Source organism: Penicillium psychrosexuale, assembly GCF_028828465.1.
Source record: "Penicillium psychrosexuale strain IBT 29551 chromosome Unknown utg000001l, whole genome shotgun sequence".
NCBI lineage: Eukaryota > Fungi > Ascomycota > Eurotiomycetes > Eurotiales > Aspergillaceae > Penicillium > Penicillium psychrosexuale.
Genome location: NW_026643186.1, coordinates 2,025,582 through 2,039,640, shown reverse-complemented (window position 1 = coordinate 2,039,640; position 14,059 = coordinate 2,025,582). Strand labels below are relative to the sequence as shown.

General features: G+C 46.7%; 2 protein-coding genes across 2 annotated transcripts; both read left to right on the top strand.

The window, feature by feature from the left end:
• Nucleotides 1-271: 271 nt before the first annotated feature.
• atmA (DNA-binding protein kinase TEL1) lies at nucleotides 272-9,478 on the top strand (the record flags this gene model as incomplete). Its single annotated transcript, XM_057181715.1, has 9 exons — nucleotides 272-350; nucleotides 406-448; nucleotides 518-1,858; nucleotides 1,926-2,257; nucleotides 2,313-6,765; nucleotides 6,820-7,210; nucleotides 7,305-8,366; nucleotides 8,424-9,399; nucleotides 9,459-9,478. The coding sequence occupies 9 exons, from the start codon at nucleotides 272-274 to the stop codon at nucleotides 9,476-9,478; spliced, it is 8,697 nt and encodes a 2,898-aa protein (XP_057047065.1).
• Nucleotides 9,479-9,828: 350 nt separating this feature from the next.
• Nucleotides 9,829-10,927, top strand: N7518_000786 (uncharacterized protein; the record flags this gene model as incomplete). The annotated part of the gene is made up of 2 exons (XM_057181714.1): nucleotides 9,829-10,809; nucleotides 10,868-10,927. 2 exons carry the CDS (start codon nucleotides 9,829-9,831, stop codon nucleotides 10,925-10,927), a joined length of 1,041 nt encoding a protein of 346 aa, XP_057047064.1.
• Nucleotides 10,928-14,059: the final 3,132 nt, after the last annotated feature.

Here is a 14,059-nt window from a genome sequence, read left to right as displayed (position 1 = left end):
GGGTGAAGTTGAGAAGTGAAGCTCGAGCTCTATGTTTGTTCCAGAGTCTAGAAAGGCGGAACGCGACAAAAATCGGGCGGTAGACAGCTTTCGCAAATACTGCCACTCCACTTTCCACTAAACACAATCACTTCGCTTATCGACTCGATCATTAGCTCGCAGACTGGCTGATTGATCTGATATGTCTCTTCTTGTCAGGTACGAGAAGATTTGTTGAGACTCAAGGCTTTGATGTGTTTTATGTCGAGAAAAGACTCCGAAAAAAGACGCGATGGGGGAGATCTTTCTCGACAAAACGATTAGCCTGCTCTCATCAGACAAACAGAAGGCCCGCTCGGATGGTTTGGCAGGTTGCTTTATATCTTATCTCATATCAGAAATAACTGGTGCTAACTTAATTGACAGACTTGAAGCACATATTACAGCAGAACAAGAAGAGCTCCAAGCTGTAAGTAGTCAACTACCCCAAATGAACACTTCAGGCTATTAAAGTAACTAACCAATCTTCCACACCTAGACAAACACTCAATGACAAAGCTTGCCACAAGATCTTTGAATCGCTATTCCGTTTTGTCGCAGCAGAGAGGTCAATATACAATCGAGCCCAAAAGCCCACAAAAACTCCTTCTGCGTCGCGGCTCTCGACATGTGCTTCCGTACTCCGAATGGCTGTTGGCCTCTTTTTGAAAAATTTGCGAATCAGAACCGTCCGCGCCATTGTGGACCACATTACTGAGACTCTACCGGTCCCTGGGGAAGGTCTGTGGGAACCCCTAAGCCTAGACTATACCAAATGTTTAGCATCGCTTCTACGTTACCGCCCTCATGCCGAGCATCTTGACGAAGAAGACTGGAAATCCCTCATAAGCTTTTGCCTTGCCAGTATTAGTCCCCGGGAGAATGAAGAGAGTCAATTGAGTATTCGAAGCGGTTATCGTTCCGTTCCCGAAGACCAAGATGCCAGTGACAGCCGTTCGACCCCCTCAAGGATGACCGTCGCGCCCGTCTCAGTCAGCAGGGAAAGGCACAGTGGCAATAGAAATGTCATTGAAGAAGTTGTGATTTGTATTCAACTGTTGACAACAAGTACAAACCCTCCTCTTCAAACTACGGCTCAAAGCATACTTCACGGACTTTCGGAGTTTGTTGAGTCATCTGTGGCTGGGAATACACACCAGCTCGCGTTCAATAGCATAAATGCAGTCGTTACAAAAGTCATGTTTGATCAATCCGAACTTGTCCGTTCGGTCCTGTCAGGCCTGGTTCCAGTAATTCGACGCCTATGGGCCACTAAGGTACAGATTCTCAAGGAAGAGTTACTTGCCACTTTGATGCTGTCAATGATCGTCTTCGTGGACACTGCTCGAAAAGACCCCTCGGAATCTCTGGCACATGATATCGAGGGATTAGCCAGTACACTTCATTCCGAATACGTGAGACGGGCAGAAAAGGAGATCATGCAAATTGATGAAACAACACTTTATCACAATGAAGCATGCCGGACCAGACCAGTATATGGACCTTGCTTCGGAACTGCTAGATCAGAGCATAACTGGACAGTCCTCTGGTTGATTGCAGAGCTACTCAAGCTCTCGGAGTGTATTCACACCCGAGTCAAGTCTGGGTCAGCACGCGAAGCCTCAAGCAAAAGGCAGCGCTTCAGTTCTGAGATCCAGGACGTATTTCGAGACTCGGTCTCAGCCACAGGCACAAGGAGAATATGTGCATTACAACTCATCCCATTCCTGGAATCTGAGGTTGACATCGAGACGAAGGAGCCCTTCTTCAAGCAGCTTGTCCTGAATATCTCTGACGGTAATGGTGCTGTATCATCCTGGACAATGGTTGCTCTGACAAGGTACGTAAATCTGGAAATGCATCTAGAAAGGATAGGAAGAAAGGCCCTAAATTGACTATGACAATAGTATTGCGAACGGGGCTACTGCCAAATCACCTAGAATTAGGGTCCACTGGCCACGAGTAGTCGAATTTGCTACGCGTGCATTCTCATCTCCGGTGACATCTCGAGCTGCGTGTAACCTAGTGAGTATGATTTTGCAGTCAGACTTATTGGATTACTCAGTAGCTATGGAGACAACGCGGTCACTTTTGACATCTGTCAATGGACCATCTGCTATCTCAGACACGTCTTTAAGGCTATGGGCCTCAATTGCACGAATGAGGACACAGCTTGATCCCGGGTCAGCCCAGCAGGCCTCGATACAGATATGTAGCTGGCTAAGAGAAGTTTGGGCCGGTACGAGGCCCTAAAATTTTCCTTTCGTGGTTTCTGGCTGACAGTCACTTTGCAGGTTCGGTAACTGATCGAATCCAGACAGCTCGAGTTGCTGCGTATGCTCGTCCTTTGGACTTACTGGACCTTTTTCTGTCGTGCACTAATCGATCCTTCGCCATTCCTCGTTATCAAGTTACAGGACCAACGGGGCATATAGCTCGCACTTGGCTCTTTTTCCACGAGAACCGCAAATTGTTGGGGTACATTTTTGATACGAATTTTGCTCCAGCAAACCCCTGGAGTCTGCAGGAAACATGGTCCTTGGAGCAATTCTCTAGGCAAGACCCTGATGATATAGCGATCTTAGATCTGCTTCGAGTGAGATCTGACTCGTTTTTACAAACGTGGCACGCTATGAATGAAGAAAAATCACATATCACTCCGGATAACTTCCAGATTCTGGCGTCCTTTTGTGTTGTGGTTTCCCTCTTCATGGCATGTCTTCCTCCATCATTGCAATCTCAATCTCGATCACAAGATCTGCACCAGAACTGTCGGAGTCTGTGGAACGCTATATGCGATTTTCTGGCAGCTCATACACACGAATCCGCTTTCATGCAATCTTGCTTAGACTTGTTGTCGCCGCTCCTCGATCCTTTAACGAGTTCTGACACCCCCGCTGCCATCCAGACTAGTCTTAAAGAGCTTGTCACTCCACTTTCAAAAACGCTCGAGCATTTCCGCCAGAACTCAAAAAGTCCATCTGCAGCCGAAGATCTTATGGATGTGGATGACCGATTCATGGCCGAACCCCCAATAGCGATTGATGACACTATTCTTACCTTGAACCGAAATTCTCTGTCTATCTTCCTTGACCCCGTCACATACCAACGCTGTCTAACCATCCAACTCTCGGTATTTCTCAGAACCCAAGCAGATTCTGACTCGTCCTCTGTCGTTGAATACCTGGCAGGCTTAGATGAAGCCGATATCTTGGCAGCCCAAGCTATCTTACCTGAAATCTTCAAACTCTGCTCGGAATCGGAGACCTCAGAACTGCTCTGCATCCTGGAAAATTTAGGTGAAAATTGTCTGCAGTCTTATGAAATGGAGCGGTGCGAGGCTTCACATTGCGTTTGCATCCGCATGATGACCAGCTTTGTCGGCTCCTGGACGAAAGGCCTTGACGATACCTTGAAAGAATCGGCTATGGACTTGTACAATTGGTTTATGGAAGTGCTTCTGGCCCGGAAAAGAGCTACACCAAAGGTCTACATCGCCTTAGCCGAGCTCATCCAGGGGGTGATTGGTACATGCCCCTCATATGGCAATGAGCAGTCTCTTCCGTCGCCACGAACAAGTTTATTCACAATCCTTCGAGAAGGTGATGTTCAAGTCAAATTCAGCGTTGCGAAATTTATCCCTGCTTTATTTGAGCGGTTCCTTCTCAAAGACCACGATGCCATCTTTGATGATGTATTGGAGAGCTTGCCACGAGACCCTGAATGGATCGAAGGAATTGCAGTCCGCCTTTTTGTGCTTTCTCAGTTGGCTTCTAGGTGGCATACTTTGCTGCGGAGAAGTATCTACCATCTATTTGAAACCCCAGCTCAAGTTCCAATGTCACTGTGGTATGCCGAGAGATGTATGGTCTCCGTTTCGCAGACCCTCGGTCTGCAAGACGCGAAACAACTTTTTCGGCTTTTCTCGTCGCAAATACTCTACACATGGACAGAGACACAGAGTATCATGTCTATGCCATTTAGTATATTTCGGTATGACAGCCTTCAGGATATGCTGATGGACGTCAAAGATGAAATCGTTGGGCAAATGATGATGCGTGCTAAGGAACAGGAAACAATTGAGCTTGCAAAATACCTCCAGATTCCACATCTCGAGCTCTTGGTGACCTCTTTCTACAAAGCTGAGGCATACAGCATTGCACGAGATATCAGTACTCCTCCGGGGCAAGGTAGCCAGCCCAAGGGGGTTGAAATCCGTCTGCGAAAACTTCTCGGGGCAGACCAGTTCATGACACAAATTGAGAGTCAATTTCCCCTAATCATTGCGACTTTTTTCAACTCTCTCGACTACTATGACCAGATCGAACGAGCATTCTCAAAGCGTGAAAACTTCGGTTATGCGCTCGACATTCAGACACAAATAATCAACAAGAGCGCATCTCAAAATGCACTGCCAGCAAATCAACAACCCTCCTTTCGGACACGCTATCTCCTGGATGAAATTGAGTTTCTTTGCAGACGCACTGGATTTGAATTTGAATCAATATGGACACCATCACTTGCGTCTTTTGTCTGTCGCTCGCTGCTTGAATCCATACATCCCGCCCTCGGCTCGCTTCATGCTTGTTCTGTGATCCGCAAAATAAGAATCTTAATCTGTGTGGCTGGTCCCGTCATACTTCAAGATTATCCTCTAGAGATGACACTCAGCTCCTTGCGGCCTTTCCTTAGCGACATTCATTGTTCTGAGGATGCTCTTGGGGTTTTCTGGTATCTACTCGAGGCAGGGAAAGGATACCTCTTATACGCACCCGATTTCTCTGCAGGTATCGCTGTCTCGACAATGGTCACTCTCCGCGGAATATTTTCGTCGTTACCTGAGAACACGACTCAGGAGAGTCAGTTCAGAACAGTGCAGTCAAATGCAAAAAGATTCCACCAATGGCTGGTTGGGTTTATTGAGGAGGTCCGTTCCGATCATTTTTTTTATGAAGTGCCAAAAATATCATTTGATCGGCTTGTTTCACAAGCTGAGAGATTCTCAACTTGTGAGGACTCTTCGGTCGGACAGGTTGGGAAGGACTTGGTCTTTGCAATTCTCAAAGACCTCGACTCTAAAGGGGCTGCGCTGTTGAGCAAGCCTCTAGCAGATCTTATTCTGTCGCTCCTATGTCCCCAATTCGAGCAGGCATCCGACACTGGGAATTGGGTGTCGAATGAAGGCGTGGATCCCGCTTCTCATGTTGTCTCTTTATGGCACACACTTCAAAACTCCAATGGAGGCCCTCAGTATCGACTTTGGGCCGCTCGGGTCATTGGAAGATCCTTTGCTGCCACTGGGAAAATCGATCAATTGCTCCTGCGAGAACAGGATCTCTCACTGTTTGAATGGAACGAGTCTTATCCATTGCCTAAGGATATTTTCTGTCATTCTAAGGCCCGAATTCTTATGGTGCTTTGCGAAATGCTGGACGTGCAAAAGCATTTTGAAGCTGGCCTGATTGAGCGTACTTTGCGGCTGATCGTAAGCAAGGTCGATGATTATCCAGATTACGAAGGTTGTAGCAAGGTGATTCCCATACCTCTGCTTGATGCCCTCGTCTGGGACCCATACACATGTCCCCCCGTTTTGCTTTCAAACTCGGGGCAGGAGAGATGCGAAAATGCAGCAACCAGCGCTTCCGGGCTGTCGGTTGCTGACTGGGCTCGCAATGTTTCCCTGTTCTTATCTAATGCAGCTCTAGAAGACCCAGTCATTGGCTCTCTTCGCGAAATTCTCAACGTGACTCCTGGCTTAGCAGCGCAGTTGTTGCCATACGTGGTTCATGATGTTTTGCAGTCAGAGAAGGATGATAAAGGCAAAAATGGGAAGGTCCGAGAAGACATATCTGCTACTTTTCGGCGGGTGCTCTGTGAGATTGGCGAGGAAACATTACCTCACGCTCAGCTTGTGATCGACTGCATTCTCTACCTTCGAAACCAACCCGTGCCAGATGAATCAACTATAGTCCAGCGGGACAAATGGCTTGATATTGACTTCAGAGAGGCATCTTTAGCTGCACATCGCTGCGGTTTGCATAAGACTTCGCTTCTTTTCCTGGAAATACAAACATCCCAGGTTGTTTCCACATCTCGTCGCTCATCTGTCGTTAGATACGAGCCACCGCCTGCTTTTCTGCATGATGTTTTCAAAAACATCGATGATCCGGACTTGTTCTATGGTATTCAGCAGAGCTCATCTTTGAGCAGTGTCATGGAACGGCTAGAGTACGAAAGCTCCGGGTTCAAAAATCTCTTATTCCAGAGTGCAAAATATGACATTGAAATTCAGATGTCTGACAATGCAGAATCATATGGCGTGTTGAAGGCTTTAAATGCTACCAACCTCCAAGGCATTGCCAATACGATGCTCTCTGCGTCCGGCAGTGCAAACGACGCCCCTGTTGCCTTTGACAGCATGTTGCAAGCTGCAACTAATCTTCAAAAATGGGATATTCCAGTTTCGCCTTCGGATTCTTCCCCATCTGCGACTGTATTCCGTACATTCCAAAGTCTCAATACCTCGGGTTCTCTGCTCGAGGTCAATGGCTCAATTGAAAGTGGTCTGTTGACAACACTGGGTTCTCTTCTCAAGACCAGTGGGTCTGCTATTCAGTTGCGAAGCTCAATGCGCGCGTTGGGAATTATAACTGAAATCAGCGACACTTTGCACTCCGCGTTTTCCGAGAATGTGGAGAAAGGGTGGCAAAATATCATGGCGAGAAGCAACTGGTTGAAAACCGAGAGGTGCGTGTTTCCCTTGGCAAAAACCATTTACAAGATATGTACTGACTAGAGCAGCTATCATGAAGTTGGAGAAATCTTGTCTTGGCATGAGGCGTTGTTCTCCTCAGTCAGGAAAAATGACATCCTCAAATCACGGGCAAAACTGAGTCTCGGAAATTCGCGACTTCTAGAAGCGAAAGTCATTCGACAATCCTTGGAAATCACAAGAACCCATGGTATCTCCCAGGCATCGCTCAAATCTGCAATGAGCCTTTCGAAGCTTGCCGAACCGTGCGCAGCGTTAGGAATGAACATTGACGGAGCTGCAAAATTCGATCTTGCCAACGTTCTGTGGGATCAAGGAGAGATGACCGCGTCCATTCGCATGCTCCAGCAACTAAAGGGCCAGAATGACCTTCATAAACAGTCAATCCCCCTCAGTCGGGCTGAACTTCTCGTGACTTTGGTAAGTTAGATGTCCTTAGAAGAATCCTTGAAAGACTCCTAAAGGGAATCTCTCCAAAAGTCCTTTCTATCCGAAGTGCTAATTTCATGTTTAGGGTCACCACGTTGCCGAGGCACGCTTGGAAAAGCCCGACTCAATTCTACAAGAGTACCTATATCCCGCGGTCAAGGAATTGAAAGGAAACTCCGACGGAGAAGAAGCTGGACGTGTCTATCACGGCTTTGCAACATTTTGTGATCAGCAGCTACTAAACCCTGATGGATTCGAAGATTTCAAGAGAGTGGAACAACTGCGTGACCGCAAGGAGAAAGAAGTCCTTGGCCTGGAAGACATGATGAAGAATGCCACAGGCAAGGAGAGAGAATACTTGAAGAATTATCGGGCCAAGGCAAAGCAATGGTTCGACCTTGACGACCGCGAATATCAACGTTTGTTGCGAAGTCGGGAGGCTTTCCTACAGCAGTGCCTCGAAAATTACCTTCTCAGTTTGAGGGAAAGCGATACTTACAACAATGATGCTCTACGTTTCTGTGCACTCTGGCTTGATAAATCAGATAATGAGACTGCAAATTCAGCTGTCTCTCGGTATCTGGACGGAGTTCCTAGCCGAAAATTTGCACCATTGATGAACCAGCTATCATCTCGCCTACTCGATGTCTCCGATGATTTCCAGACATTACTCACTCAATTGGTATACAGGATATGTGTTGAGCATCCTTTCCATGGCATGTACCAAATTTTCGCTAGCAGCAAGTCCAAGGGAGGGAAAGATCAGTCGTCTCACTCGCGTTTCCGTGCCGCAAATCAGCTTGTGGATCGTCTAAAGAACGATAGTCACATTGGTCAGACTTGGATTGCTGTGCATAATGTGAACATCAGCTATGTGCGATTTGCAATCGATAAACTAGACGGCAAATACAAAAGTGGTGCTAAGGTCCCACTGGGAAGCTTGACTACTGGCCAACGCCTTGGACAAGATGCGGTCACTTACAAACTGCCACCACCGACAATGAAAATCAGCCTCCGTGCAGATTGCGATTATAGTCACGTTCCTACAATCACAAGGTTCTACTCAGAGTTCACGATTGCTTCCGGCGTTAGCGCGCCAAAAATTCTGTCCGCCTCTGCATCCGACGGCAAGTGCTACAAGCAATTAGTAAGCTTTCTATTTTTTTTTAAGTCCGTCGACGTTCTTTAACTAACAAAGCAATAGTTCAAGGGAGGAAATGATGACCTGCGGCAAGATGCCATCATGGAGCAAGTATTTGAGCAAGTCAGCAGTCTTTTGAAAGACCATCAACCTACACGCCAGCGGAGCCTAGGCATCCGAACATACAAGGTTCTTCCATTGACACCAAGCGCAGGAATCATTGAGTTCGTTCCGAACACGATTCCTCTGCACGACTACCTAATGCCAGCACATCAGAAATACTTCCCGAAGGACATGAAACCCAACTCTTGCCGGAAACACATTGCCGATGTACAGACTAAATCTTTTGAGCAACGCATCAGAACCTACCGACAGGTGACTGAGCACTTCCACCCAGTCTTGAAGTATTTCTTCATGGAGAAGTTCAACAACCCAGACGACTGGTTTAGCAAGCGGTTAGCCTACACACGAAGCACCGCTGCAATCTCTATCCTCGGTCATGTTCTCGGACTCGGCGATCGTCACGGACATAATATTCTGCTAGATGAGAAGACCGGGGAAGTGGTGCACATTGATCTCGGTGTAGCGTTCGAACAAGGACGTGTGCTTCCTGTTCCTGAAGTTGTACCGTTCCGGTTGACGCGCGACGTAGTCGATGGATTCGGTATCACCAAGACTGAGGGCGTTTTCCGGCGTTGTTGTGAATTTACCCTTGAAGCACTTCGGCAAGAATCGTACAGCATAATGACGATCCTCGATGTATTACGGTATGACCCGTTGTATAGCTGGACTGTCTCCCCGTTTCGGGTGAAGAAAATGCAGATGCAGGACAACCAAGCCAGTGATGGGCCTGCAGCTCTGCCTGGGGCAGCTGATGGTCTCGTCTCAAAGAGTGGGAACGAGAATGAACCTAGTGAAGCTGACCGTGCGTTGACAGTGGTGGCGAAAAAACTGAGCAAAACCCTCAGTGTCACGGCTACTGTCAATGAATTGGTTCAGCAGGCAAGTGATGAGAAGAACCTTGCTGTGTTGTATTGCGGTATGTATACTCTTTCCTTTGCGCCAATTTCACCATCACGCTTTACTAATTTTAAATAGGCTGGGCATCCTATGCGTGAACTTGGCATTTTGTGGTTTTTTTGCGATAAGATTGATTCGTTCTCATGTGCATATAAGAGAATCAGTGTTAACAACTTAGATCAATGGACATAATATCCCCAAGTATAAGATATAGGTGACTCTATCTGCCGGGTGGGAAAGGAGTTTTGAACCCTGAGCGCTATGGGTCTTCGTAGGGTGGGGCTTTCCTATTTTAGCTGCCGCCGCTTTTATGGGGGAATAGCAGATTATACAGAAGTATGTCGTCGTTTCCTGATTGGGTCTAGAGTACTTAGGGCTACACCCTACTTGTAACAGGCAACGAGATATCACTCTTGGGCTCTTTGAAATAGCAGTCGGAAATCATCAAATGGCGGCCTCTATTCTCACCACCCCTACAGAGCTGTTGCGCCTCGTATTTGCAACTTTATCGCGCAGCGATCTCTACGCACTATGTCTTACGCATAGGGACTTGCGCGCGGTTGCTGAGTCATTTCTCTACGCTCGCGTCGAATTGACATGGACAAAATCTCAAACCCCTCCGATCGCTCAGTTTTTGCATAATATCGTGCGAAGGCCCGAGCTCGCAAGTTCTGTTCATGTTCTGGTCCTGAGTGGGCATAGCTTCGATGACTACTTCTATGAATACAAGATAAGTAGTCCGAAACTTCCGCTTGGTGAAGTTCCTTTGGATGGGCTCGTGAACTGTATTGAAAATCTCTCCGTTTCATTTGCCAGTGAATGGATCCAAGAGTTACGCGCCGGAACAGTGGACGCGTTCATGTCACTTTTATTATCACAGCTCCGAAGTCTGAAATCTCTCCAGCTCAGCCAAAACTTTACCCGAGAGAGTCGCCTTATGGGTATGATGCTCCGCTCGGCCCTCTGTGAAAAAAATAGCCATCTCAGTTCCTTTGCATATCTCCAAGATGTCGAGGCTGTATTTCCCGGCATTGGCCTCTTTATACGCAAGTATACAGACGCTAGGAATACTGCAGATGTCCTCCCCCTCTTCTACCTACCGTCTGTTGAAAGGATAAGGGTCTTGATTGATAACCCGCCAACTTTCAAATGGCCCGGGAAAACCCTACCAAATCCATCCAAACTCATATCGCTCGATTTGACAATGCTACGTGAAGGGCCTCTCGCCCAAGTACTATCAACTACCCCAAACCTTCGAAAATTGAAATGGGATTGGTACTTTCGGCGAGATCTTCAAGATGAATATGTCACCGACATCATTGATTTGGATCAATTAGCCGCGGGTCTATCCCACGTTCAAAATTCTTTAACAGATTTGACTATTACGGCAGGGACATCCAACTCAGATGCATCTCTCAACTTCCCGGAGGTCCGATTTAAAGGGTCGTTCAAAACTTTTAGCGAACTCCATATGCTGCAAAGTCTAGAAGTTCCAATTGCCTTTCTGCTTGGATTTTCTCAGTCTACGCCTAATGTGGCTCGCCTAGAGGAATGCCTTCCAAGAAACCTTCAATGGCTGACTGTCACGGACAGACTATGTCTCCAAGAAGAATGGGAATGGGAATGGGAATGTACATACTTGTTAGAAGCTATTCGACCATGGCTACAAGAATGGGAGACGTTCACTCCTCGTCTCCAAGGGTTTCGTCTGTTAGCGAAAGAATTGGGGATATGGGACCTTGCGTTGTTACAGGGTCTCGAAGACATAGGTCACCAGTCGGGAATTCAGGTTCAAATAATTGAAGCAGAACCAGTCAGGCACTCAGGTCTGTGTTGAAATCCAGGCTTGGCTTTCCAAACGTCTTGGCGATTGACGCCATCAGGCAGTTGAGCGTTTGACCCCGGTCCTTTCCCTTGTCCTGGATAGAATCTCTGCTCACTTTGTTGTTGTGCGTTCCCAATATTATTGGGATCCCCAACACAGAAGCGAGATTCCCCTTTTGTATTTAAAAGCCTGCAACTTATTAGATTGTGGACTTTGAGACTTCTTGACCTTCCAAATTGCACATCACATCATAGTTACTTTTCGATTATTGGGTAACACGAAGGTGGTATATAAGGCGGTCAGTGGAATCCTGAAAAGATCAGGCAGGCCCCCCATATATAACTAATACAAGTCCTTCTGTCAACAATATCCCTTCGAGCCTACCCCCATTCACTATAATCTTTTCTACGGAAAGAATACTCTAGGATCCACTCTCTGGCTACTTGACATTATTATCATTACTTCGTCACTTTATCACTATTTGAATTTTCATCCACGAAAATAGAACCTACACTTCATCTTGTTCTCATCCAATTCACCTTGTCCTCGCTTACACCATCTGCACGGGAATCTACTGCATCTCAGTACATCAGACTACAACCACCAAGCTTTCATGGATTGATACTTCCAAGATGGACAAGAAAATGCCAATAAACCTGCCAGATCTTCCTCTTGAACTATTGCTCATAATATCCGAGCACCTGTCGTCTGTCGACATTGCCTGTCTCGCCTTATGCAGCGACCAATTGTTCTTTTCCTTGGGATCTGCATGTCACAGCCTACCAAAGGGCCGCACTGGGTGCCCTGAGGATGGGCCGCGTATCGATTTTCTGACACGCTTTGCTCGTGACTTGCCACAGTATTACCTCTGTCACGCTTGCCTACGACTCCATCTTTGGCAAAAGGTGGCTCTACCAGGTCCCAAATTCAAAGTCCCAGCCTGCGTAGAGTCCCTAGATCGAAAGGTATATCGCCTCAAATTGCCTCTTTACGTTATGCATTACCCAAGTCACGCGTACTACAAGTTCCATTTTGTTCATCTTCAACTTGCCATGCGAAGGCTTTACCGTGGATCTCAATTTGGAATACCCGTTCAGTCATTGCTCTATACAGAGGTGGGGACTAATCCTATCACGGAAAAAGCACTGAAACCCACCAAACCGCACGACGAAGAGGAATTTCAAAGTAGTCATATGACAACTCTCCTGTCTATTGATGTAGTAAGACGACAGATCTATCATTGTTATTCCCACATCTTAAAAACGGGTATATGCACGTCTGTATGCATATTAACCGTAGCTTTAGCTTGAGCTCTGTCGTTAATGGTCTTATTAATAAATATAGCTATGATCCGACAACAAAACCCCGAGATCAAGGGCGTTGTGATAAATGCAATACCTCATGGCAAATCGAGATACGGAGTATGGGACAGAAAGAAGTGTGCCTTGTGTTCACCCGGTGGCTCGACTTAGGACCAGGACTAAGCCCAGACGATGATCGGTGGAGGTGTCACAATGACCACGAATTCGAAGTCAACTTGGCAGAACATGAAAAGGTTGATTCCCGACAGCGGTTTGAAAATGACTTCATACAGGCCAATTGCTCGGATGCGCTCTCAGAGGAGGAAATGTATTATCGGAACATCCGATTTATTCAAAATCAGGCATATCGAAACTTGATGACTCGCTTTGGGGTATCCGACTGGTGCTTATACGGAGAACAACAGCCAGATCGCTCTTCTCACTGTGTTGTTAGTTGAAATAGCCCAATGCAATGGTACTTGAAGGATAGAACTAGGGGAAATCGCAGGAGCAGACCAGGTCCCAATCATTGCAAGCAATTTAACTCGGCCCATGTCGATGAAGAATATTTTTGCTTGTTTGATTGCATGGGGGGTGCCTGCCGTTTGTGACTTAATTGCCTTATCGGGAAGGCACCTCCTCCTCATAGCAATGACTCGCCTCCTCTACATTTCCCTTTTCTTTCTTTCTTTCTTTCTTCTTCATTGTCATAGCTTCGTTTATTGAGACCCCCCTGCCTGTGCAATTAAACAATTAAACAAGCGAAAGTACAGTCTATATTCTTTATCGTCATGGGCCGGGTTGAATTGCTTGCAGTGATTGTGACTTGGGGTGCTCCTGCTAGCGGGGTGGGTTCCCCTAGGTCTAGCTTCCATTTACAGACATATTCTAGGTCGCCATGGCGGACAAACTCCATCACATTACCAACCTCCCAATGCGGAGATGGTCCCGCGCATCAAGCTACGATTAGACATCAAACTGACGGTGATCTAATTGTACAAAAAAAAAAACACTAACAATTTGCCTGCTAGCCTATTAGCCGTGTCAAGTTTGTTAAAAGACCTGCAAATTGCTTTCCTTTACCTTGGGGACCGAAAGTGGCAGCTACGGGGCCGACGTTTAAGCGGTCATCAACTTTGGCATGGCTGCTAACCAGTTCATATATTCCAATGGATGTAGAGGAACAGCTTACAACTAGATCTGTTCTACATATATTTTGCACAAACCAACAGACTGTTTTCATACAGGTTTCATAAAAGAATGATCAAACGGGGATTCCGACGGGTTCGTGGGCGCAGCGAACTCCACATGGTGGCAAGGGAGGTCAACATCATTCACCAGGGGATCATAGATGGATCGGTGTGGATAATTCAAGATCAGATTAGATGACATGGCACGATTGATTTGATTGATTAATCTAAGTTCCTGGAGACCAAAAAGACTTTTGGTTTGTTCAAGGGTTTCCTCGGTCACAGTCAATATAAAGTTTTTGCTCTCGCACGCGACCGTTGAAGGGTGTGGGCAAGAAACATGGTCCGTACTGATAATAACAA